The sequence below is a fragment of the Lagopus leucura genome, unplaced genomic scaffold (assembly GCF_019238085.1).
Source record: "Lagopus leucura isolate 7727_CA_CO unplaced genomic scaffold, USGS_WTPT01 Super-Scaffold_100022, whole genome shotgun sequence".
NCBI lineage: Eukaryota > Metazoa > Chordata > Aves > Galliformes > Phasianidae > Lagopus > Lagopus leucura.
This window is the reverse complement of record NW_024962275.1, coordinates 8,367,316-8,393,936: the sequence shown is the minus strand read 5'-3', so window position 1 is coordinate 8,393,936 and position 26,621 is coordinate 8,367,316. Positions and strand designations below refer to the sequence as shown.

Sequence of the window (26,621 nt, the reverse complement as noted above, 5' to 3'; positions counted from 1 at the left end):
AGATGGAGCCAGGCCTGGGCTGGGCAGCTGGCTCCATCCCTCACAGCCCGACCCTGCAGTTGGGTCTCTTCTTTACATCTGAACCTATAGCCGGCTCTTATCCTCATAGCCTGATCGTGTAAGTGGGTCTGTAACGTGCCTGGCCCCATAACTGGCTCCTTTCCCCACAGCCTGGCTTCATAGCTGTGTCTTTCCCTCGCAGCCTGAGCCTATAGCTGGGTCTTTCCCTCACTGGGGTCCCATAACTGGCTCCTTTCCCTACGGTCCAGCCCTACAGCTGTGTCTTTCCCCTCAGCCTGATCCCATAGCTGTGCCCTTCCCTCACAACCAGACTTCCCCCTGCAGCCCAATCCCTCACAGTCCTTCCCCACAGCCGCATCCTTCCCTCACAGCCGGACCCCGCTACCGGCTCCTTCCCACACAACCACGCTCCCCCTCCCCTCCGCGCCGCTCCGCCCGCCCCTTCCCTCAGGGCCCGCCCCGACCCCACGGCGCGGGCCGGGGCGGGCGGAGGCGGGGTGGCCCGGCGGGGCGGGGCGGCCGTCGCGGAGCGGCGCGGTGCGGAGCGGCAGGGCAGGTAGTAGCGGAGAGGAGCGGGCCGGCGCGGCCATGGGGAAGGTGCAGCTGTTCGAGATCCGCCTGGGAGAGAGCCGCGTCATCTACAGCCCCGGCGAGCCGCTGGCCGGCACCGTCACCGTGCGGCTCTCGGGCTCGCTGCAGTACCGAGGTGAGCGTGGGGCCTGCCCAGGAACGGGGACGGGGCTCCCCGGGCGGCGGCGCTGCGCGGCCGGAGCGGAGCGGGGCTCGGGGCTGGCAGCCGCTCCGCGGCACTCGGGCCGCGCCGGTCCGGAGCATCCCGCAGTCGGCTGCGTTACGGGGGTCTCGGTCCCCCGGGATGGGCTCCGGCCCGGGGGCTGCCCTGCTCCGGAGAAGTCGGCAGCGATCGCACGTGCTGTGCTGCGGAAACGCGGACTGGTTTTTTGCTTTCCTTGAGGTTGTCCTGTTCGCTTCTGTCTCTGTGATAAATTACTGGGGTAAGGATGACCGAAGAGCTTCAAACGCAGCCTCCCTTCGCCGTGCTGCCCCACCGCGCTGCTCCCGTTCCTTTAACATCTTTCCCAGGTGCCCACAGTGGCTTTTGGGAGCTTCCTCGGGAGGAAAAGAAGCATCTTGGACAAGCGCGGGCTTGTCGGCTGTTTAACTCCCGAGCGAAGCGCGTGCGTCTCCTCGTCGGCGGCTCCTTCCACCCAAGGCGCTGGCAGCGGTGCGCGCTGACCTCCAGCTGGGTGCATCTGTGCGGGTTCAGCTGTCCTTCGGTAGCGAACGCAGGGCCTGAGAGAGACAGCACGTGCATGGAGGCAGAACTTAAGGAGAGCTGTGCCTTCTTGTGTTAGAAGTGTTGCGAGTGCCCGTTTTGGGCTGAGGTCACGGCGCGTTGGCTTCACCGCTGGGATGGCAGCTTGCTGTGGCTGGTGCCTGCGGCAGCCCAGATAAGCAGTGCACGTGGGGATGTGGTGCCCGTGTCTGTGGGGTGCGGGGCGGCTCCTTGCTGTGTGCGCTACCTGCTGGGCAGGTCTCCCCTTCAGGAGAACAGGAGTGGTGGTTGAAGCATCTTTCTGGGCACAACAGCAGGCACTCTGCGGAGCAGGCAGCTGGATCTGATGGCAGTGGGGTCAGACAGCCTCTGCCACGCTGTGCCTTCTGGGCATGTGGAGTGGATGGTGATAGGAGGAGGGGGAATGGTTTTAAACTAAGACGGGGGAGGTTTAGGTTGGATGTTAGGAGGAAGTTTTTCACTCAGATGGTGGTGAGGCACTGGAACAGGTTGCCCAAGGAGGCTGTGGATGCCCCATCCCTGCAGGCATTCAAGGCCAGGTTGGATGTGGCTCTGGGCAGCCTGGGCTGCTGGTTGATGACCCTGCACATAGTAGGGGGGTTGGAACCAGATGATCCTTTTCAGCTCAGGCCATTCTATGCTGCAGTTCTGCTGGGTTGTGGAGAGAGGTGGGTGGAACGTCTGTGGCTTCCCCAGCTTGTGCTCTGTGCTGTGTTCACCCACACCTCCTGCGACCAGGACTAACAAGCAGCTCCCTGGGGAAAGCGTGCAGTGCTTCCCCTTTGCAGGGTCATGCTCATGGCATCCAGGTATGGCGCTTTCTATTTCCTGAACTGGTCTGACGTGTGTAGTTTTTGAGACAGCAAACACAAACAAGCTTGCAGACGATTACTTCACACGGTACCTTGTTTTATGGCTCTTGGAAATTGCCCCTATCAAAGGATGGTCAGTGCAAGCGAACAAAGCTCGCTCTGCCTCGCCAAACATGCTGGAAGTCTTGGGTCATAGGAAAGCTTAACTGGAGACACACCTTATAGGATCATAAATGCTCCCACCTACGCTGGCTTCCTTGCCAGCCCTCTGACTGCTGTAATGGCTGTTCAGTAACACATTGGCCTTGCTGGCCATGCAGCAGCGTCACAAATGGTGACTCACCTTTCGTGACCCATGTGGACCCTCTGGGGCCACGTCAGTGGGGCACGCTCACGCTGTGGCCGTGCCAGGATGGAGGTGTTCCTGTGAGAACTTCTGGGCCTCGGGGGAGGTCGCTAATGGGAGTGCATGTCCCTAATTGGTGTGCCTGACTTGCTGGGTAAATCATCAAGCGCCTGTGTACAAAGAACAATTAATCTAACAGGAATCTGGCACTGGGACAGCTGGGTATAGAGGTAATTTGGGGGAGATGGGCGGGAAGGAAGTTCCTCGCAGAGCACGGGGCAGCCCTGCTTGCTGGCAGGAGCATGCTGGAACAACGCTGATGCTGCTCAGGGTTACTGGAGCACTTTTCTCACTGTTCTACAGCATCCAGGGCCATGTGGGTTATTTCAGCCCTGATGCCTATTGCTCAAGATGCTTCTTGTGGGCAAAAGTGTAACGGTAAAATAACAGTCCTATCTCTTGGGTCACTGAGAGAAAAGAAACTGAAAGCGCTTTCTGGAGCAGATTTCAGCACGGTTTCTGTACTCTGTTATTTAGCTGTCCAGGTTTATGCGATGATGACTCGACTTTCAAATCAGTCCCTTGAACTACAAATCTACAGACAAAAATACTGCTGTCTGTGCTCTAGAAGTACCCAGGTACATAATTCTCATTTCTTCAGAGCCTGGCAGTCATCATTTACTGCTTTAATGTAGTACACGGTTTGACTTCTCACCTGGAAAACTGGGAAATCTGGCAGTGGAGAAGGGGGCTGAAGGCAGATCCCAAGCTGTATGCCCAAACTAAAAGGTCATTTCTGTGTCCCTGGAAGGGTAGCAGGAAGAAATTTGGGTTTGGCAGTGCATGATGTAGCCTTGCCCTGCGTGGGGAAAATGGTGACACCTGAGAGTTCTGATAGCCACAATCCTCTGTACAGGTTGGACTGTGACACGGGAAAATGTTCCTGCAGAAGGGCTGTGGCTTAGGCTGTTCTGTGAAGCAGTGGCAAAAGGATTCATCCTTTCATGTGTCCATCAGACAGGCAGGAGGGTCCCATGGCTCAGCCCTGCTCTGGATGCAGCCCGGTGAAGGAGTGCGATGCCAGCAGCATGCAGCTGAGTGTGATCTCAGGGATTTTGGAAGGTGGGATACAGCAGCGGCTGACAGTGACACACAGGACTGCTCGGATTGCTCTGCAGCATCGCCCCAGCAGGCTGGATGGCTCCGGCAGCAGTGCCAGTGGATTAACTTTCTTTTCTCATTGTTTGGAGCGAGACAGCAGTGAGCTGTGTGGCCAACCCTGTCTGAGACTGGGGAACAAAAGAGGGATTTTTGCTATCCTGGCTGGCTTGCTGCTGGAGCTCAGCTCCTCTGGAGTCAATAACTAATCACAGGAATGTTTTGTGTCTCTTGTCTCCGCAGCGTTGTGCCGCTCTCTGCTTCTCCCCCCGCCCATGCACCACTTGTGCTCATCTTGAGAAACTGTTTGCTGCTTTCTTTGGCGAGGAGATGTGCTGCAGCCTTCCCTCTTGTTTAACAAAATGAGAGAACAAGTGGAGTGGAGCTCTGTCAGTCTGATTTGCTTCCAGGTGTGACAAACGGGGTGCGATTGCGCGTTCCCTCCCTGGAGCAGTGTGGAGCTGGCAGGGCCGTAGCTTGTCTTCTGAGCGGGACTCAGGTAGACAGGAGGGACGCTCCCTCGCCAGGAGCAAGAAACTCTGGGCTTTCAGTCCCTCGTCCTGAGGCAGCTTCCCATCCCTTGTAGGAACATTGCAAACCGGCACCAGCCAGGGGCTGGGGGAGAAGGAACTTTCCTCCTCCTGCTTAGGGCAGGTGCTCCTGAAACAGCCTGACAAGAACGCTGAGTGTTTAGCTTGGTGCCTCTTTACTTCAGGGCTGAGCACTGAGATCTTGCCTGTGCAGCCTCTAGGCTACTGCTGTGACCTCTGAAGGCAGCAATTCCTGTGGAAGTGTGATTTTTATTTTTTTTTGTGCTGCTCTTAAAGTTGTCACTCTTAGTGTCTGGCGTGGAAGTGAAAAGTGCTTCAAGAGGAAGGAAAAGTGTAAAGGACCTGGATGGCTGTGAGCCTTGTGTGCAGGTATGCCTGCATGGCTGTAGTCCCCATTTTATGTCTGCGATCTGAAACTGGAGGTGTTGTAGCTTCAGACCACAGAGATGAGCAGATGTCTGTCTGCTTGCAATGCCTTTTGAGAAGCAGCTCCACATTCCCCAGCACTCTTTGGCCGTTTAAAAATTGCTGGTGGCATGCTTGTGTCAAGTGTGAACTGTGTGTATTTGTTCAGCTACAGGTAAGCTTGTGAATGGAGGCTTTTTACCAGGGAGTGCTTAGCCCTGGCTGGGTACCACTCTGCCTGGGATCACATGTGGCATTTAGAAGGGTGCTGAGCGCCACACGGTTGAACAGAACAGATGAGCGAACTCCCACAGGTGTGTCAGCACCCTCAGAGTATGGGGGTGTCCCAAGGTAAGGACAGACCCTGCTTTCCACCTCCTTGGGAAGCTGAGGGTGGCAAGTTTGTGCCAGTCTGCAGTTGTTCAGAGAGTTGTTTAGTTTAAAAATGCCCCGACCTTTGAGCACTTCAGTCTTGATTGAAAACCAGAGTTTATCAGATATCCGCAGCAAAAAGGCTGTTTCCGAAAAACATGAATCATTTCTGGAGTGTTAATGCTTATAACTTCCAGTCCTTTGTTCTTGCTGAAGGAGCCACGTTCTTGATGGCTCTGGCTGCAGATGGAGGTGGTGCTGCTGCTGCTTACTCTTCCTCCCTCATGTGTGTGCACTCGCCTTAACCCCAGGTATTCCCTGCAGTAAGACTTGGGTCAGAGCGGCAGCATCTGTGGGGAGGAAGGCTCACTGGGTAGGTTTGATGTGCTTTCTTGATGGAGAGCATCAGCATGGGGCTGGGTGTCAGGTCTGGAGGGTGAGCTCTGAGACCCCAGCACTGTTTGCAGGTGTCCAGCCTGGCTGCATGCATCATCTTAGGAACCCATACTCCTCCTAGCATAGTAGGGATTTGTTATGAATCTGATGCTCTGCTAATAACAAGAAAACATAATTTGCCTTTCCAAATTGATGATTCTGCTAAAAATAGAGAATCCAGCTGTTTACATTGAATTGCATCAAAGGAAATCATAGGAGCTCTTATGCAGAACGAAACTGGGTTCTGGCTGCTTTCTCCCAAGTCACTGGAACTGGGGGAGGAATATTTCTTGACAGCTGAGATGTGTGAAGGCAGGGGTTGGGAGCTCAGCATAGTGTGAGAAACCTTCACTGGGAGCACACGGCTGTGCTCTGCCATGGCTGCCAGTGCCATGCATTGCCTCCAGCCAGGGAGCCAGGCTGCGTGCATACAGGGAACTCAACTGGTTGACTTTATTGGCTATAAATAAAGCTCTTCAGGAAGAGGCACTTGAAACCTCCCCTGCAGGAGGGGTGAGCTGGCAATGGGCTCGTGCCTGGGAGCAGCCAAGCTGAGCCTTGCAGGTCTCGGCATGCGCTGGCTCCTCGGGAGCTGCTGCCTGCAGCTGAGTGGCAGGGCAGGTGGGCTGCAGCACAGAGCTGTGGTTGCTTGTCCCCGTTCTGTTGTCTGCTTTCCTTCTAGATGGCTCCATCTGCCCACACCAGGATGCCTGAGCAGTTGTGAACTTGCCTCTTTGGTCCATCTTGGTGCTGTGGGGACAAACTCATTCAAGACACCTGGCTGTGACAGTATTGTCTGTGCTGCTGCCTCTCACTGTGTGACAGGGGGTGTTCAGCCTCTAACAGGCCTCTTTCTATCTATCAGTCTGAGTTTGTGACTGCTCTGCTCTTGGTGGAATGAGTCCTGGAGACTCAGTGCCCAGGAGTGTCCTTGAGCACTGGGAGGGGAGGGAGGAATGTCTCCTCCACTTCCCAGAACTGATGCTGTCTGCAGGACTGGCTGTGGGCCCGGAGCCCTGTGTCTGGCAGTATTCTGAAAGGCAGCAAGCAGCAGTCAAACAGGTTGCCCAGAGAAGTGGTGGTGCCCCATCCTTGGGAACACCCGAGGTGAGTCCGGATGTGACTCTGAGCACTGTTGGAGCTGTGGGTGTCCCCGTGCATTGCAGGGAGTTGGACCAGATGGCCTTTAAGGTCCCTTCCAACTCAGGTGATTCTATGATTCTGGAGGAGCTGCTTGAGCCACAGCTCCTAAGTATGCATGCCCATCACCAGCAGAAAGTGGGGTGATTCAGTCCCTCAGCAGAAGCTGGCCCAATGCAGCCCTCCTGCTTGGGTGTTTCTGTGAGCCTGTTGAGCATGAATTTCCAGAACTCTTTGAAGCCTTTATTTAGAAAGAGCCTGAAAAGGGAGTAGGCTCTGAATCAACCTCTTTGTGGTAAGCAGAGAAACCTGATCAGTCGGCTGATTATTTTACGTACAGAACTCAGGGGGTGTGGGGGAGGAGGTCACTAAACCTGCCCAGGGAGTGGGAAGAGCAGAGCTCTGGTGGTCACAGGCTGGCTGGTGTTCCCAGAACATCAGAGCTCGGCCTTGTTGCTGTGGCTGAATGGCTGGCTTGTTCTGCTGGTGTGCTTGGTGCTGGCAGGAAAGGAACAAGTGTGTTTGACAATGAGTTTAAAGGAGTGGTTTGCTACAGTGTGGACCTGACTGGTCTTCAAGCACCTAGAGAATGCCTCCTGGGACCAGCGGTGTGGTTACTGTGGTGGGATTTCTTGCCCAGTTCTTCTGTTTTTAGTGTGTACTGGAATATCCTAACTGCTTTGGCCCAAAGTAGGGCTAAGTGCTGGGTGGAAACCTCTTTCCATTTGGGCAAGCTATAAAAAAAGTGGTTCCTCTCTTCATTTTCACACGGCTCAGCCCGAGGAAGGTGGCTGCGGTTGGGCTGCAGTGCTGAGTGCTGGCAGCATTCCTGTGCACCGGGTGAAGCTGTGTGCGGGGCTTGTATTCCCCTCCCATGGGGCTGATCAGAGGCCCAGCCCTGAAGGTAGAGATGCTCTGACTGTTGGTGCAGCAAACGGAGCACTGGAGGGCAGGTGTGTCTGTCTGCAGTCAGGTCAGTTTCCTTCTCTGAACTTATGCCATGAGAAGCAGAAAGAAAAGAGTTTTCTGAGGCTGAAGGCTGCCTTACTGCATCAGAAGAATGACTCCACCATCCCCTCTGGCCTTCCTCTCATCTGCAGCTCCTCTGCATTTCTGATGGATGTTAGGAAGGAGGCTACAAGTGCTGGTGTTGCAGCTGAGGTGGGTGGCTGGCACAGAGATTTCCATGGTGAGCATGAGATCTCTGTGCCAAATGCTGCACTTCCTGCAGTGCCTGCTGTGCTGCTGCCTGGTCAGAGGCTTCTGCCCTCCTATCCTGGGAGGGAGATGCCGGTCCCGCTGCATGCAGCTGGTGGTGCTCAGTTGCTCCTGCACCCGGAGACCCGTTTCTGCTCCATGTTGCACGGAGCATTGCTCCTGAACCACGTGTACAATGGAGTGAGAGCTTGGGCTCCTTGAACTGGGCTGAGGTGTGACTTTTTTTTCTTCCCTGCTTCCTCTGAAACCATGCTGCTGCCTGCACCGTGGCCAGGGCTGCTCCTTCAGGAAGCCCATGGGCCTGGTGGTTGGCTGTGGTGGCGCAGCACCTACATCCTTCTGCAGCTTACAGAAAACTTCTTTTTTGCAAGAGGATGTTTTGAGAAAAGGGGATGCTGGAGGAGTGTGTCTGTAGCGAGGCGGCTGCAGCAGCACTCCAGGAAGTGAAAAGTGCAGCCATCAGACCTGGTGTGGGGATGCAGCAGGTTTTGGGCCCGTTGCATTGGGGCTCAGTGGCACGTGGCTGTCCCCTGGGTGTCTGGGTGGCCCTACTGACCGGTGAGGTTTCCTCCCATCCTGTCCTGATGTGGGTGAAGACAGGCTCGTTAAACGTGCTCAGCCAGGGATTTCGTTCCAGATGCTCAAGATGACCCCTTTTCTCTGAGGGCAGCCTGCGTGCTGATAAAACTCTGTGATGCTATAAATAAACCTGTCAGCTCTGCAAGGGAGAAAAGCCTGCAGTTTGTCCTTACCAGGAGCCCAGCAGCTTGCTTTCTTCTCTGGGGTGTGTGCAGAATTCTGATTTTGGACAGGGGCTGGAAACAGCAGGCGTTCCTGCTGTGTATCTATGATAGGGGAAAGCGCTTGCAAAGGGAGAGGATTGACCTTGTCTGGGAAAAGACCTGGCCAGGAGGCACAGCTCTGCCTGGTCTCTCTTTGGAGAAGTCTGCGCTTCTGGGATACGAACACCCTTGATATATTGTTGGAGTGGATTTTGGCTAAAGCCAATCACCCTTAGCTTAAGTAACAGCTATGGGTCACCCATATAGCACAGCCATCACTGCCCAGTTGTTGCTGCAGGTGGAGTTGTCACTGTCTGATGCTCCAGGCTTCCTGCCGTGGGTTGCAGCTGTGGGTTCAAGTTGTGTGTAAGAAAGACCCAGCAGGGACCTCCTGCATTTACGTGGCAGAGCCAGCTCCACTGTGACAGCTGGAGAAGATGGGGACACCTCCTTCCCTGAGGCTGAGTGCCCTTTGTGGCCCTGAGCTGAGCTCTGGGGTGGGAGGAGATTGGAACTTCTCTGGGCAGTCCTTCACTGTGCCAGACCCACCGCTGCCTTCAGCTCCATGCCAGCTCTGCTCTTGCCTTGCTGGCTTGCTAAATGCCCGGGTCTATTTGTGTCTGAAGGAGGTCCCAGAAGGATGGGGACAGCTCAGAATTAATTAGGACTTGCTGGTTTAATTAATAGATTCTTAGTATATTTGTGCAAATGGTTGGGAGCCTGAGGAGCAGCTTATCTCATGAGCTTCCAGCCTTCCTGTGCAGAGGAGGACAGGAGCCCTTTGTGTCAGACCTTGTACTGGTGAGTTTGTGAAAGCCAACCTGTCCAAGGCCTTGTTGTGCTTCTCTTTGTGGTCTTGGTTTCCTGGTACTTGCATTTGTTGTTTTGTTTTTGTTTTTTTGTTTTAGTAGAGCTTTTCTAAGAGCCACCAAGTCTCTGCAAACTGCTCGAGAGCTGCACTTGTGCTGTGTGCAGGCCTTGAGGCCCCCATGCTGGCCCCGATGGGGTTGGCAGTTTGTGTGCTGTCAGCTGGGCTTGGGGGAAGAGGCTGTGGGCTGCTGTGGGTCTCGTTTCCCCCCACCCCAAAGAAGTGGAACCGCAGTGCCGCTGTGACAGCCTGTTGATCTGTAGGCACAGATTCTTCTGGGGCCGGAGAGAGGGGAGAATCTAATTGAAGCATGCTGATAGCTGCCTGCTGCCGCTCCAATGGAGAGGGGTGAGGAAAGGGCTCCTCTTGGCTGGTTTCCATGAAATGAAGACTATCTGATGCAGACTTGCTGGGCTCTCACAGCCCTCCTCCCCTCCCTGTTGCTGTTGTTGTCTGGAGCCAGGCACGCAGCAGCCCTTCTGCAAGCTCCTTCGGGATGTGCTGTGTGTGTGAGGATGCTTCAGGGTGGCTTTGAACCTGTCTAGCCCTGTGCTTGTGGATGTGGGCTCACCATTCTCAGCCGAAGCTCCTGGGCCCATCAGTCCAGATACTGACTGGCATGGGCTTCAACTGGCAGAAACCCAGGGCTCTTCAGCTGGGTTCTAGAAATTGGGGTGAGGGCTGCATGCCCTCTGCTCTCCCCTTGCCTGCAATGCAGCGCCAGCTCCCCGGGGAGGGCAGCTGGCTGGATCAACAGAAAAAGTAATCTGAGGTGTACGGCTGCTCTCCTTACATCACCCTAGAAGAAGGCAGACGTACCCAGCTCCTGGCATCTCTATTTTTGCTTAGAGCAGAGATGGATATGGCTGAGCTGTCTCCTTTTATTTCCAGCACTTGGCGAGTGCTGCGGTGCGTTGCTAAAGATGCGTCTGGCTGGATGCAAGCTGCTGCTTCTGAGAGTGCTGGGGGATCGTGGGGGTGAAGGGCTGCTGCCTTCTGCATCACTCTGTGATGCGCTTCTCCACTTCTTGCTGCCCTTTGCTCACCCCTTCACTTCCCTACAGCTTTTTGCCTTTTTTTTCCTGTATTTATTTAAAGCAACCTGGGTAAACAGAGAGCAGGAACATGGGAACTGGGGCTGCTGGTACGACTGGATTTAGGAGGCATTTTTAATGTGTTTCTAACAACCAGAATCGGGCTGTTCTGATGTACGAACTCATTTTCTGTATCTGCTACTTGGCATGGAGATTGCCTGCAGGGAGCTCCTGGAAAGTTTCAGACTGTGCACTTAGCTTCCTGGCAGCCCTGCTGACAAACTTTGCACTTCCAGTTGCTGCAGCTCTGATGTTGCTGGTTTCCCAGAGCTGTCCTGCTGACCCCACTTTTAGCTCGCAGCTGCCCCCTGCGCTGCATGCCTGGGTTCTGCCTGTCAGCTGCTGCATGTCCTGGCTCCTCCTTGTGGACTAGAGCCTGTGTGCCCCAAGAGGAGTGACCTTCAGGACCGTGACAGCAGAGGGCCACCCATGGTGAGGACCCAGAGACAGAAGCCTTCCCTCTTGGCTGTGACCAAGCCAATTTGGATTGTTGGTGATCAGCTGAGAGGCCTTGGAGCTGACAGCCCTGTGGACAGTCCATGTTTTAGCACTCCTCCTATAGAGGAGCCATAGCCTGCAGTAAGGCTTTCGGATGGGGCCTGTGTGTAGCCCTGAGGTTTGTTGCAGAGAAGCCCAGCTTGCAATGGGGAACAGCAGCCAGAGATTGGCTCTGAGTGCTGGGCTGCAGCACTTGGCACTGCTGAGTCCCTGTCTCCCATGGGAAGGGAGATGGGGCAGTAGTGTCTGTGTGCAAAAGTGCCACCCACCTGCCTCCAGGAACAGGAATGCCTGAGCACTGCAGTGCAGCAGGCGGGCTTGGATGGAAGACTTCCATCTCCAACCCAGCGTCTGGGTGTTGCAACAGATGGCAGTTATCTTTAAACTTTTCAGATGGTCGTTATCTTTAAGACTCTGTGGCTGAGGAAGGCTGTGTGGAGCCTTGTTCCGGGGCGGTCCGTCCTGTTCCTGCTGAGGCTTTTTCACATTTCCCATGTGAAAACATGGGAGCAGAGTGGCTGAGCCTGGGCTTGGTGTGAGTGCAGCCAGCCAGGCTGTCAGTGCTGGGAGAGCTCCCACCCTGCTGAAGCTGCTCCTTTTGCCCTCTGATGAGAGCGGTGGGTTTCCTAGTGGGTCTGTGTGGGGTAGGGGGGGGCTGAGCACTGCACTGTGCTCCAGGGGATCCATGCCAGCTCAGCACAGCCATGCTCAGTGCCACGGCTGTGCCAGCCATGCTCTTTGCTTTGTCCCCAGCATCAGAAGTGCTGGTGTACCTCGCAGACATGGACAGAGCCAGTGCGTAGCAGTGCTTGATTAATGAGAGTTGGCATCTGCCACTGTTCATCCCGTGCCATTGAGGATGAAGCTGCAGTGAGCTTGGGTGCTCTAGGTCATGGTCAGGCTGTGACCAGGTGAGCAGGGCTGTGGGTTAGCTGTTCCTCCTTTGGGACTGGAGCCCCAAGCAGCCCGTTCGCTCTGGACTCCTATGGCAAAGCACAGGGAAGGGGACTGGGGTGTGAACTCTGCATTCTCCCTGCAGAGAGAGCTGGGTTTGGGTTTCTTTCCACCCTGAGTTGGGCTGGCAGGGCAGGCACTGCACAGAGCAGTGTGGGGTGCTTGTGAGCAGCATTGCTTGCAGCTCAGTGCTTGGGAGACAGGAGGTAGGGGAGCTTGGAGCAGGAAGGCAGCCCCAAAGTCAGGCAGATTGGCTGCCTGCCTCCTGGGGAGAGGCTTCCTGTGAGATGCTTCTTGGATGCAGTAAGCAGATGGGTGAAATGGGAGCAGAGCCTGTCTGATGGCTCCTGCTGCCTTTCTGCAAGTAGAAGTATGCATCCAGCAGGTCCAGCAAGGGAGTTCTGTGGGATTTGTTAAAGCTGTTGCAAAACCTGGTGGGAATCAGGACAGGAGACATTCAGACTGGAGCAAAGCACTGCAGGTGCCTCTTGCTGTGTAACAAGCAGGGTAGGCACGGGGATGACTTTTCCAGGGCTGGGTACAAATATAGCTCCGATTCTGTGTTTGCTTTGGGATGGTCAAATGGCATCCTGAATGCTTCTGGACCTGGCTGTGTGGCTTTGCTGTGAGCCCTGTATCTCTTGCAGGAGGAGGAGGTACTCTCTTGAAGTGGTGTCTGGCTGCTGAGAAGCACCATCACTCAGCAGCCCTTGTGCTGAAGTTACTGCTGGGGCCCTTACAGTGAGAGACAGCCAGCATGAGAACTGGTGCTGACAGCTGCAAGTAGCACTGGGGGAGCAGAGAGAGTGTGGCAGTGCTGAGAGTGAGGGGAAAGCGTGCTCTGTGCTGGAGGTGTGACCTGATTGCCCTGCTCCCTTTTTCCACCCTGCGTGCGTTCACGAGGCCTCGAAGGAAGTCTGAAGCTGTGGTTGTGCTTTTTCCCAGTCTTATGCATGTTGTTTCTCTTTAACAGCCATCAAGGTGAGCTGCGTTGGATTCTGTGGAGTGTCAAACAAGATCAATGATACTGCCTGGACCGTGGAGGAACAGTATTTCAACACCACACTGTCTCTGGCAGACAAAGGTGAGCTCCACAAGGACATGGTGGTGATCTGTGGGTGTGTGGTTTCTTACTGGAGACGGCTGACTGGTCTGCAGCAGTGCATTGATGTGAAATACTCCTTCATAGGCTGCTTTGACTTGTGCACAGAATGTATGAGCCGATACTGGAGACAGCATGAGTTGTGCAGAGTGGCACCCTGATTGGCTGCACAACTTGGCAGCTACCTAAAATGTGGTGCATCCTCTGGCTCTGCTCTGTCTAGAATGGGGCTGTCAGCAGCCACTTTGCTGCTGCTGGTGGATGTCTGTGAGCACAAAGTGCTATGCCTTCACCCTGCGCTGCTTTCCATCTGTTATCTATGGCAGTATCAAAACCTTATCAGAACTGGTCAGCTGAAGCTGATTGCAGGCTGGGAGTGGTTGAACTACACTGAAAGGGAAGTGGAGGTGTTGCTCGTCCTGGCTTGAGCAGCTTATGGCAGCTCCCAGCACACAGCTGCCAGCCCAGATGCCTAGAGATAGAGCAGCGGGGCTGTGTTATCCTTGTGGGTAAAGTGACACCAGTAGCCTCAGGGGAATCTGGGCTCAAATGAATGCTGTCATTCTGCTATTAAATAGGTCAACCTCAGCATAAATAATTTATGCTGTGCTCTGGCTCCTATCAGAATCGAGAGGTGCCACTATTCACCTGCTAAAGGCACTGGCTGTAGCAGTAATTGTAACGTGGCAGTAGGCCAGGCTAGCAGTCCTCTGATGCTGCACTGATCCTCTGATCTAGTAACAGGAAATGGGTGAAGCTGAAGTGGCAGCTCCTGCCACCTCAGCGATTTCTCAAGCAGAGCTTTTAGCATGGAGGGGAGTCTGACCTCACTTGGAGACAGCGCTGCTTGCTCAGGCCCCAGGAAGGGAGGTGGCTCACTGCTCAGTTTGGCTCGTAGCCTAGGGGCTGCAGGAGGAGTCAGACTGCTTGGGAGGCCAATGAGATGGTCCTGCTTTTGGACATGGTAGTGATCACAGCCAGGGTTCTCAGCTGTGAATGCTGGGCTGGCAGAATCCTGGAAGCTTTGTAAGGGGCTGCAGGCAATTCAGTGTAGGTGAGCTGGGGACTGTGAACAATGGTGGGTTCCTGGAGAAGCTTAAACCTGCAACTGCACTGAAAATGAACTTTAATTTGTTTCTAGTGTTAATGATTTGTGAGGAAACTGTGCTACTGTGGATGGTTCTGTGATGGTTACAGCAGAAGCTATGAGATAGGAGTGGGAGAAGGGTTTGCTGCCCCTGGGAAATGCTGATGGCTGCTTCTGCACTTGGTTATTGAAGGATTGGATCTGGGAGCTCTCCCATTGACATCTGGAGCAAATGGGAAAGGACAGAATTGTCCCTTAATGTGACACCTTTCAATACCCGAATTCCAGAAAACCTGCAACAACTGGTACTCCCAGCTCCTCAAGTCATCACAGAAAGCACTAGTCTTTTTGCTCTTGACTTTTCTGGAACCCAACCTGTTGTGCATTGCTGAGTTCACGTGTCAACCCCAGTGCTGCAGGGGGCCTGGGCCTGAGCCTTGAGGAGTGCTGGGGCCGTGCTGCTGTGCCTTGGTGCTGCTGTGGTGGCTGCATGCTGCCATCTTCCTGTGCTAATGCAGCCCAGGGCAGGAGGGAGTAAGCACTGGTGTGGCAGGGCTGATCCGAGGAGCTGTGGATGCAGCAAAGGGAAAATGTGTCCTGTAGGACCGCTGAGCTCAGAGCTGAGGTGTGTTGTGGTGCTGTTACTGCCCTGTCTTGCAAAGGTACAGTGCAATATTGGGGAAAAAGCAGGTTGCAGCTAGCTGCAATCCAGAGCAGCACACCGGATACTGTCACTGACCTGTGTTCTGCTTCTTGTGTCAAAGGTGGTACGGCTGTCTGGAGCTGGGACAGAGTGTATGTGCATGTGGCTGGCATGCCATCCATGGTTTGACGCCCCTGGTACAGAGACACAGCCCACCTGTGTCCTTTCTGAACAGGGAATGGCCATGGGCTGGGTGCAGGGGAGCCCCTGCCTCCCTGCTGGCACTGTCCCCAGACCTCTGGCAGAGGGCTCGTGCAGGCAGACCATGAGGGAGGACCCCAGGTGTCCCCAAGGCCATGCAGTCACCATGTGCCCAGCTCTGCTGTCCTTGGGGCTGCGCCAGCCCTGCTCCTGTGAGATGGAGCAGAGAGGGAAGCTCAGTCTGATAAAATGCTTGCGTGATCTCTTCCCATGTTTTGCGTGGCAAAATAAATAAGAAGAAAAGCAGCCTGTGCTCTTGGAGGACGTGCTGGGAGAAGAGGTTTGCAAAACTATGGAAACTTGGAACACTCTCTAAGCATTTGAGAGCAACTCTGCTCTTCTGCACCCACGCACCTTGTTGCTGAACTATGGGTGGGGGCAGCCAATCCTATGTGGCATCAACTGTCATTTGTTTTATAGACGTGACTTATTTTTTCTTAAAGGGTGTATCCTGCATGAGAGGAGACAGACCCTAAAAAATACCCTGTGTGCCCCTTTGCAGCACAAGGCACTGTTTAAGGCACTGGCTACATCCTTAACTTCTTTCCTTGCTTCCACATCAGAGCAGCATCAATGTGGGGGGCTCAGGCTCCCTCCTGGCTCAGAGCAGCTCAGAAGGCCCCACTCACCACTGTGCTCCTGCCTCTAGGAGCTGGGTATTGCTCAGGGTCCGTGCTGTAGCCTTGGCAAAGACTTGCAGCCCAGTGGTTTAATGAACTCTGCTCGTTACAGAGAAGCTGCCAGGAAGCGCTGCGGGCAGCAGCTGCTCTGAGTGCATGCAGGCAGGGCCTCACCGCTGTTTGCTGAGGACACTGTGCAGGGCTGTGGAGGTTGTTCAGCCTGTGAGGTGGGGTTGGGAGGGGGACCTCTTTGTTTTGCCTCCCAGAGGGGAGGGTTTGCTTTTCCCACCTGACCTGAGTGTGGCTTGGCCCCTTGCTCACTGGTGCTGGCTCGTCCTGGGTCATCTTTTTGCAAAGAGGAAAAAAACACAGTGATGAAGGGAGACCCACAAACGTGAGTGGTGTTGGTTTTCCCTGGGTATCTGTGGTACAGGAGATCAAGTACACCAGTTGCTGCGAGTACAAAATAGCCCTGCTTGTCCCCACTGCTCAGACAGAGATGCTTCTCTTGATCCCATATAATGGAGTAATTCAGCTCTGCAGAGGACTCGCACTCCTCTCCCCTCCCCTTCTGCAGCTCTGGCCTCGTTCAGCCAGAGAGGAGCAGGTCTGCCATGAGCCTGCACAGGGCTGTTTGCTTTGGCCATGCTGTCTCCGGCTGTGCACACGGCTCTTGCCCTGTGGATGGATTGTGCATGCAAAGGTAGACTTTTTCTTTAAATCCTGTTTGTACCTGAGTTGAACCCATGCAGGGAGTTGGCTGTAGTTGCCAGCTGACCTTCCTTCTGGCAGCTTGTTAGCTAGCTAGCAGGCACTGTGGGGAATTCCTGGCTGCTACACCTGCTTCCTCCTCTGGCATATTTCTTGTGCAAAGTGCTAAAATGGGGCAGCTGTGCATCACCTCTTCCCTGCTGGCCTGGCACAACATCTTCCTAGCCATCACAGACTGAAAGGTTACAATTCTGTCTTCCAACAGAATTAAAAAAGCGTGATGACCTGACTGGGCAGGCATGGAACCATGCAGGGAGGGTCTCGGTCTGTTCTCTGGAGTGTTTGCAGGAGAGGGCAGAGCAGCGGGGCTGGACAGCCCTGGAGGAGGTGAGAGCAAACGTGAGCAGTGATGAGCCCTGAGGAGTCTGTGGTGCCAGGTTGTGCCTGCACTGTGCTGCAGGTTGTGGAGCAGTAACAGCACATGCAGCCCAGGAAAACCATGTGGAAAGAGCTGCAGTCACTGTGGGTCTCAGCAGCTTTCTCAGCACTTCCTAATTTCTTGCCTCAATAGATCACTGTTAATCCTCAGAGGTTTTTGCAGCATTGCTGTACTGCCAAATCCTACTAATTCTTTGAAAATGTCACTGAGAACTGCTGATACAGAGAAGTGTAAGCAGTGGAGCCTTTACTGCAGCCTTGCTGCTGAGCCTTCTTGTGTGTTTTCTTCCTCTCTGCTTACCTCCTGTGTTACAGAAGGGTTTATCTCAGCAGTGTTAACCATATGGGAGCACCGGAGGTTGTTCCCACCGTGTGTTTGCGTGCAGCTAATCCAGCATGAGCAAGTTGCTTTGAATGGGAGCCTAGAGCTGGGGCTGTGCCCGCACCGCTTGTGCACTGTCCTGATCAGCTGAAGGCTGCTCCATAGCAGCAGTGCTCTTGGGCAAGCAAAGCCAAGCTGAAGGCCGTGTCCTCCCCTGGCTGTGCTTGCTGCTGGGGTTGTTCAGGCTATTGCTGCTCCCTCTGCGAGCACCTGTGTCCGTTGCTGGGCTGCCAGCAAATGGATGTGTTTACCCTCATTTATTGTAGTTTGTGTTAGTGTATTAGCTTAATCCACAGAATGGGAGTCCTGGTGTTAATGCTGCAACTGCCCAGCATCCCTCAAAGTGCCCCAGAGCAGGCAAAGCTAACGCTTCCCTTCTGAGACAGCCTCTGGATGAGAAGGGCCCTGATTCTGCTTAGAGTGCAATTTGTTGGGCTGCAGAGGAGGGCAGGGGTGCGAGGTGCTGGCTGTCAGGGCTGTGTGGAGGGATGGAACTTCAGCAGCTGAGGAATTGGGCTCCTGACACACAGTGCAGAGCTGGGCTTGGTGTGAGTGGAGCCAGCCGGGCTGACGGTGCTGGCAGGGCTGCCTCTTTCTCTGCTCAGAAACAAAACCTTGCTCCTTTCTTGCTGTTCACATTGATGCCAATCATGTCAGCCCCAAGGAGAACTTGAGCTGGGCATCTGCAGCACTGATACCTGCTGAATTCCGTGGCTTGGGGGAGCTCGTGTGCCCTAGGGCAGCAGGATGCTGCAGGGAGCTCCTATTGCTGTGGGCAGTGGCAGGGAGCCAGCAGGCACCAGGTACCTGGCCCTGCTGCAGACTTTGGCCAGCACACTCATTGCATCGCTCACTGAGTAGCCAGAGAGATATTACCATATGGCCAGGCCTGCTGTTCCCCTGTTAGAACAACCAAAAATTATGTCCTGTCCAAAGGCTAAACTTGTTCGTGCTCCAGAGCAGCAGTGTCTGCTGTCATTGGCAGGGTGCTAACAGCCAGCGGGGCTGGAGATCAGGCAGGAGTTGGCTCCGTGCCGGGGTGGAGGACACCTACCAGGCTCCTGGTCCTGGCTGCAGAACAGGTAGCACCCTCCTCTTTGGGAAACAGAAGGGAGCAGCATACTGAATATCCATCTTTGTAGCCCTTGTCGAGCTGTGCATGAAGCCTGGCAAGGCAGGGAGAGGTGAGTGCTGCACCCTGCGCTGCCGTTACAGCTGTCTGGCCCTGCAGGCTCCAGCATGCTCAGACGTCTGGGCTGTCTCTCCCAGTGCATCAGAGTGTGAGATTTCAGAGGGGTGAGTAATGCAGCTCAGCTGAGTCTATCGTTGCTGTGCATCGGTGGCCAAGGCATCTGCCAGCCCTCTGCTGGCTTCTCTGCAGCTCCATGCCCTGCTGACACTGAGCTGGGCACTCTGTCCTGGTGGTGGTAGGTTGCTGTGGGCTGGCAGGAGGCACTGCTGGGCACAGAGCCCTGGCTCCTGCAGGGATTTGGGATGGAATTGCTGGGACTGGGTCAGCAAACTGGAAGGAGGGATTTGGCTGTTGTCTCCGTGGTAGCACTGGTTTGAACTTCAGGCCCCACCTGTACTGTAAGAGCAGTTTGTTTGCATGGGCTGTTGGAGAGAAAGCTGCAGAAAAGCCTGGGAAGCATACAGGCTTTGTGCAGTTCAGATCTGCTGCCAGGGGATCCCTACCAACCAGGGCTGTCTGCACCTTTGTGCATCAGTCCCAACCTATCTGCAGGTGCATCCAGCTGCAGGGCAGGCTCAAGGCATGGACAGCTTGAGCTGAGCACAGGAGCCCTGTGTGACCCTGGGGAAAGTCTGAAAACCTCTGTGCCTGGACAGCATACAAGGTGAGCAGGGTGACAGTGAATGCCCTGAGTGCCACGGGATGCTCTGAGATGCTCTGCAGAGTGGAGCTGGGCTCAGGGCTGTGCTCCTCATCACAGGGGATGCCCTACAGGGCACCAGGCACCCCAGTGCCCTCCTGGGTGCTGGGTAGAGAGTTCAGTATGAGCACTGTTTCCTTTCTGCACCCCTCCTCCACATTCAGCGGTGCAAACAAGGCCCCTTTCCCAGTTTGGCAGCGAGAGGAGTGGCTGAGCCATGAAAGGGAGAGTCGTCCTTCTGCGTCTGGACAAACCCTCGCTGGCAGCGGAACCAAGAGGGGAAATCTCCAAGGTTGTTCTTTGCTCCGCACTGTTAGCGTGTCCCTGCTGCTCCACCTCCTTGGGTTGCTTGTTTTCTTTTCCTATGGCAGCAGTTCCTTTCCCTCCAGGACTTTGTAGGGAGGATATCTGCGGTGTGGGCCCTGCTGGCTCGGTTCCTATCAGGTAGGAAGGCTGCAGGCACAGCCCCGTGGCAGAGCCCTGCTGAGCAGCCTCCCTCTGCTGCCTAATGACTTTCTCAAGATTATTTTTAGCTGCACGTAAACTTCAGGAAAAGCTTTTGCATCTGAACACACTGTGGCCTTTGTTTGGGCTTTGGGGAATGGTGAGGTAATGGCTTGGTGAGGCTGTGGCAGCTTGCACAGCCCTTTCCCCTCACTCTGTGCATTTAAAAGCCGCTTGGGAGCCCTGGGGCACGCAGTGTGTGGATCCAGCTCCGTGCTGTGTTCCTGTGAACCTGGCCTGGTCTCTGCTTAAGCGTGTCCTTAGCAGAGCTCCTGGTGCAGAAGCAGGGAGCAGCTTGGCTGCTGTGAATGTCTGCCTGCACTCTGCAGCACCCGGGCTTCCCAGCAGCTTTGTCAGTCCGCCAGGGACCCGAGCGCACCCAGGCTTTCACAGGAACCTCCCATCGTGGTCAGGATCTTCTGTTTTTCTTCATCTATTTTTATTGAGCCTTGTCCCAGGAATAGCTCTGGCACTGAGCCCCTGGGTATGCCTGCATGGGGCTGCCCACAGCTCCCTGCTGCAGTGGCCTCCAGGCTTGCGATGTGGGCAGCAAAAGCAGGCATGGCGTGCTGGGGCCCTTTGAGCAGCTGGTCATTCATTAGCCATTCATTAAGCAAACCATGTCGTGTGTTGTAGTGGTAGGTGCTTGGTCCAGGCTGCTGTACCATTGGAAAATTCACTGCATAAAGCTGCTTCCAAAAGTGAGGATGTGCCTTAATAAGCGGCAGAAGCTCTTGGAGCAGTGGCTGAGTGCTTTGTGCCAGCAAGGCTTTGTGCTGGAACCTCCAAGCAAAGGCACCTTCTGCATCCAAGCGCTGCCCTGCACTGAGCCCTTCCCAAGAAGGCAGTAGGAAAAGGCTGCAATGTCTCCAGGCTTCCAGAGCAGGCATTGAGTTGCTTTATGCCTCCACCTTGTGACAAGGCGGCATGTTGCATTTTAGCCTACATATCCGGTTTTATCTGGGGATGAGAAGGGAGATCACCAGGAGTGTATTTTGGCTTGGAGCGATGGCAGTGGGCAAATGGTCTCCTTTCTTTCCAGGCTAAGTGTACAAACAGACAGCTCTTCTTTCCTTCCTGACTTACTGTAGCAGTGGGATGAAATCAGCTGCAGCTGTGTGTGCTGGGGGCTGCGGGCTGTGCAATGCTTCCTGATAGGAACTGTGGACCGGGCTGAACTCTGCCTCATCTACCAGGGCACGTGCTGCAAATGGGGGTTATTCTCTGCTCCCTTTCCCTGTCGTGTAACCCACCTGATCACCTGGTACCAGGACGTTATTACTGTCAGCTCTGCAGAGCCAGCACTGCTAACAGGCAAGCTGTCTGCTTGCTCTTGCATCAACTAAACAGCCAGCCAAATTTAGAGCCTTGGTACCTCCAGCAGCGATCCTGCAAAGCAGAACAAACAGAGCTTGAGTTAATAGGTATCCAGGTCTCCTCTTAGCACTGCCAATCTGAAAACAAAACCTCTCATGTTTATTCAGCAAATGTGGATTCCTCTTTGTATCTCGGTGCTTTGCTGGATGAAGGCAGCCCGAGGAGCTGCCTGGTGCTCCCAGCTCACACCGTGGGGCCTGTTTGGGGTCACTGCTGTCCTGGGAGGGGTGGGAGACCAGCTGGATGCAGGGGAGCCTGGGGTTGGAGCTGCTGCTGGAGCTGTGTGCCAGGTCTTGGCTCTGCTCTGTGCCCTCGAGGCGGCTGTTGCAGGGAGCTGAAGAAAACCAGCACTGAGGTTTGAACTCCCAGCGCTGGGCTGGGAGCCTGCAGCCTTCCCTGAAGCACTGGGTGCCATATGTGGGAATTCACAGCTGTGGTTTTCTGCCCCACACTGTTATGACTGCCCAAGGGGAGAATTCAGGGACATTGTTGAAGTTAATTCTTGACTCTGGTCCTCCAGACAGCTGGGCTGAGTATTGCAGGTCCCATCTTGGGGCCAGGATCTGCAGAGGTGCATTCAGGCCTGGGATTCGGACCTCTGGTTCCAGCTTGGTGCCCACCAGACCTCCTTACCCCACCTGCAGGCAGTGCCTTTGCTTCTTCTTCTCCTCCTCAGTGGCTACAGCCTCCCTGAGGGAAGGAAACACAGCATTCCTTCTTAGTGCCCTCTGTCAGTAATGTGGGGCTAACTGCCCTCTCTAAAGCATGTGGTGTTGGCATCCCTTCAGCCCTGTCTGGACCAGGATATTTGCAAAGGATCTTAACCTAGGCCTCATTGGGAACACAGACGTGTCCTGCCCCAGGGGCAGGTGAGTTGCTCCTTGGATGCAGAGGATGAGCATGGTGGTGTCCCGGGGTGAAGGCAGCTGGACGAGTTGTGTGCATTCCCTTGGGATTGGACTCTCTTGCCAGAAGCTCCTACTCCAAAAATGCCCTTCCAAGGTGACAACCTCCCACTTACCTGTTACTCTTATCTCCCACAGGAGTCCTTTCAGCTGGGGAGCACAACTTTTCATTCCAGTTCCTGCTGCCAGGTATGATGCAGATACACAGCTGGAGGCCCTTTCACATAAGCCAGGACCTGCCCAGCTTTGGGAGCTCTGCTGAGGCACAGCTGGTGACTAGCTGGTGGAGGCAGGGAAGGCCCAGGGGTGCCAGGGGGGACTGTAAGGTTGACCACAGGCAGCAGAGGAGTTCAGGCAAGCTGTATGCTCCTATCTGGAGCAAAACTGGGTCTGCAGTGCCACTGACAGCTCGGGCAGAACCCAGTGGGCTTTCACCTGGGCACAGAGGTCCTGGCTGCAGCTGGCCAGCTGTCCTGTGTGCAGTGTGCTCTGCTGTGGCGTGGGGGTGCCTTCTGTAGGGAGTCTGGGTGACCCAAGTCCTCGTCCCCAGGTCTTTTTTTGGGAAGTCATGTGTGCTCTGTCTCTTGGATGCTTGCATAAAGCTTCAGGTGAAGAGTAACTGTCTCGAACACAGAAATGATTGGCTTAACTGAGTCTTGTGACACCTTTTCTTTCTGTCTTGACTCCAGCCTCTGCTCCTACATCATTTGAAGGTCCTTTTGGCAAGGTCCTCCATCAGGTGAAAGCTGTGATAGACACACCTCGCTTCTCCAAGGACTACAAATGCAACAAGATCTTTTATGTTCTCTGCCCTCTCAACTTGAACGACATCCTTGATATTGAGGTAGGAACAAGGATGAGTTTGGCTGGGAATCAAGGCAATCAAGGCTGCTTCTCCTTGTCATAAGTGATATTTGGGAGTAATTGTGTGTTTGGATAATTCTCTGACTGCATGTCCTCCTGGTGCAAGAGCAGCCTGAGGACTCTTGCTCTTGATCTGCCTTGCCATCAGTCCCCACTCAGTGATTTGTTTTGACTCCTCCACCCATTGCTTGGAAGATTTAATGAATTTTGAACATGCTGAGAGAGGCATCTCTCCCAGCCAATAGCACCAGGTGTTTGTAGAGACCTGGCTTTGGGGAACTTGAAGAGATGCTAAATAAAATAACAGGACAGGAAAAACGGGGGGGTGGAGGAGAGAGGCCTGTTGTCTGTGCTACTGGTTCTTCGTGGCCTCTCAGAGCAGATATTGCTGCTTGCATGTTTTGGGTCCAAGCATTTTCCTGGAGGCTCTCTGACACTCTTGGGTCACCATCTGTCTCCTGCAGCAGCCCAACACTATGTCTGTTACCAAGAAGTTCAACTACAAGCTCGTGAAAAGCGGCAACGTTGTCCTGACAGCCACCTCAGATCTGAAGGGGTACATTGTGGGGCAAGTGATCCAGCTCCGCACAGACATAGAGAACAAATCAGGCCGGGACACCGGGGCTGTGGTAGCCAGCCTACTGCAGGTAAGCATCCAGGAAGATGATTCTTTGGCTATGCTGATCATCCAGCTCAACAAGGCAACTGTGAAGCTGGCTGTTTTCACCGCAGTGAGCATTGCTGCTGCTTTTGTCTGGAAGGTGGCAGCAAGTAGTCCAGACCTCTGGCTAGCTTTGTTTCCCTCTGCCTTCCTGGGGAAAGAGGTGGTGGGACTTGTCTTGCTCATCGCACCTCAGTCCATAACGCAGTGATGGGTTAATCCTGCCCTGTAATATGTGCATTACGTTTGAACTTGTTTGACAGAACAACTGAGTGGTTTTGTGTCCTGCCTTACTTTTGTGGGGGAAGATGATTGTCTGCAATCTTTCTGCAAGCTGTTTTTATTCCTGTCTGCACAGAAAGTGGCCTACAAATCCAAGCGTTGGATTTACGACCTGAGGACCATCGCAGAAGTGGAAGGTTCAGGAGTGAAAGCCTGGAAACATGCGGAATGGAAGGAGCAGATCCTTGTTCCAGCACTGCCCCAGTCCATTCTGCAGGGCTGTAGCCTCATACATATCGACTACTATATCCAGGTGAGCAGCGTGATGCTCTGGTGGGTTGTGCTGCAGTGATGGCTGTGTGCGGGGGGCACCTTGTGGCTGTCAAAGATGTAGCTCTGCTGAGGAACTCAGTGTGACTTGTTTTGCTGGTCAGTAATGATGGGTGAGGCTGCCCTTGTGCTATTGTGCTCCTTGTTAGGTGAGCCTACCTGCGCCCTGTGCAATGCACGACAAAGAGGATGTCACTTTGTTCTTCCTTCTCTTCCAGGTTTCCCTCAAGTCACCGGAGGTTTCAGTCACCCTTCCCATTTATATTGGCAACATTGCAGTGAACAGGGTCCCCCTGAGCCCTTCCCGGTCTGTCCAGCACCTGCCATCTGCAGTGGTACCCAGTGCCCCCCCCGGAGGAAGAGGAGGCAGCTGGCGGTTATCACCCAATGGACAATGTCTTGATCCCCACCAAAAGCCATTCCCAGCAGCAGCCATTCAGCTACGCCCCAGGACTGAGCTTCCAGGAAGCGGACTCAGAGCAGACAGGCTCCCCAAATCACCCCACCCTCTGCCTCTCGACAGGAGCCACCATCCCTTACTACGCCGAGGGAAACGTGGTGCCCGTGCCCACTGCTAGCTCGCTCATTTTGCCTCCAGAATACAGCACGTGGGGCTACCCACACGGTGAGCATCCCATTCCTGAGACCTAAACAGTCTGGCAGTGTGATAGCAAACATCTGCTATGACAGGAGTCTCTTTGCTAGCTGAAAAGCCTGGAATGTAGAGATGTCAGCTCGCCGGGGGCTGAAGTCAGGGGAAATTGTGAGAGCTCTCTGCCTGCCTTCTCTGAAGGAGCTCCTTGTGGCTGTGACAGCCAGCTGTCCGTTCCCACATCCACACCCATGCTGCTCTAGGCTTGTTCTGAGAGGATCTCCCTGCTCTGAAATGAGCTTTCAGCCTCCCACAGATATAAAAACTCCTTGGCTTGTGGTGAGGCTGGCGGGAGCAGAGCCAGGAAAGTGATGTAACTGAAATCTTACGTCTGCTTTGGAGTGGGCCTGCATCTGGTCTGGAGACAGAAGCTGTGGGGGTGGGCACTGAGAGACTGTCCAGGATGGAAGAGCTTGGGAAATCCCAGCACGCTGCGTTGCTGAAGCAGTATTTCTCTGAGGTGGCTGGGACCAGTGGCATGGCACAGTCCTACATGGATAAACCAGTCAGTCAGCACTGAGATGATGAGAGATGCTCAGACGTGTCACTTCAGCAGGGCAGGCTGTGGGTCCTGGAGTGCCTGCACACACGTTAGCAGCTTGCTATGCTCAGTACTGATTTACACAGATGGAGGTTCAGGGAACTTCCCACTAAAGCCTTTCTTGTTGTTTCCTTTCCCTGCAGAGGCACCTCCATCCTATGAGCAGAGCTGCAGCAGTGCCAACTCCAGCATCAGCAATGGCAACTAACCTCCCCTGCTCCACATCCCGTCGGCACGGTTCACCAGCCTGCTGCAAAGTCTGGTACAGCAGAAGGCGTCTTTTTATCTCTTCGGCTGCTTGGCAGAGCAAATGGCACATCCTGGCCTGGGCTTTTTGAGTCTCTTTCTTGGGAGGGGGAAGATAAAAGGGCAGCCAGAACAGCCCGTGTTGTGTGTAGGAGAGGTCTGAACCATCTCATTCTGCTGCACCAAAAGCTGGAAGATCTGGTCTTGCCCCAGGGATGCCTTCTGCAGCAGCCTGTATTGGAAGTACTGAAGTCACCACTAACTGCTTTACTATCAAAGCACCTGCGATGCCTTATCTGAAACGCTCCTGTCTTGGCATGTCTCCACTGTAGGTGAAGGCTGGGCTGTGTGAACTTTCTCTTCTCTTTCGTGGGCTGCGTGCTCTCCAGAAATGCTTCTCAGAGCTCTTCCTCCTCGTCCTTGTAGGTCCCAGGGGGAGGTGAAACAGGAGCTTTCTTGGAGTCGGCAGGGTTGGAAGGTCAGGGGCTCCTGCCAAGCCAAAAGCACAAGCCCTTGCTGTACCTGCGTGGTGGGATGAGTGACTGGCAGCCTTTGGTGCCTGGGCAGTGACCTGGACCGCCGCCTGCTTGTGCTGAGTGGAGAGCAGGCTCTGTCAGCAAGGAGCCTTTTTAGCAAGGATAACTTTCTAGAGGAGACAGACCGTCCTTGCTTGCTGCTAGGATGACCAGCGCCTGTCAACAGGGGACGCCAGCTCCTGTGCCCCATCTCCTGCTCCTGCAGGGCACCCTCTCCATCCCAGCTGTCTGGCCTTAGGCAGGCCAGAATTACACGACAATCAAGTTACAGAAATGTCTGATGCTACCTCTGCATCTGCCCAAGGACTCTGCCCATGGAAGCCCCATCCTCGGCGGTGCCCCCCTCTCCAGGCTCAGCCTGGCCCTTTGCTCCCTGCTCCCACACCAGCACGAGGGGCTGCATGGCTCGGGGATGGCTGGTACTGCTGTGCTGCTCATCTCCAGAGCCCCCACAGGATGCAGAACGGAGAGAGTGGGAGCACAAACTGCTACACTTCACTCACAGCCTCTGCTGGACCCGGCGGGTCAGGGGAAGAAGCTGGGATACTGAAAGCAACTTTTTTTGTTTGTTTTTTTCCTGGTTTTTTTTTTTTTCCTTCTTTTCTTTTTTTTTCCCTTCCTTGTCGTTTAGCTTTTTAGCATGGACTGCCCAAGCTGAGGAAACCAAACACAGGACAC

General features: G+C 54.5%; 1 protein-coding gene across 1 annotated transcript; it reads left to right on the top strand.

The window, feature by feature from the left end:
* The first annotated feature begins 546 nt into the window (after positions 1-546).
* On the top strand, positions 547-26,621 carry ARRDC1 (arrestin domain containing 1). Its single transcript, XM_042879267.1, is given in 9 exon segments — positions 547-727; positions 12,943-13,053; positions 22,030-22,080; positions 22,581-22,735; positions 23,220-23,402; positions 23,775-23,951; positions 24,187-24,320; positions 24,322-24,593; positions 25,305-26,621. Coding segments are annotated over 9 exon segments (1,266 nt in total). The 5' UTR covers positions 547-609; the 3' UTR covers positions 25,370-26,621.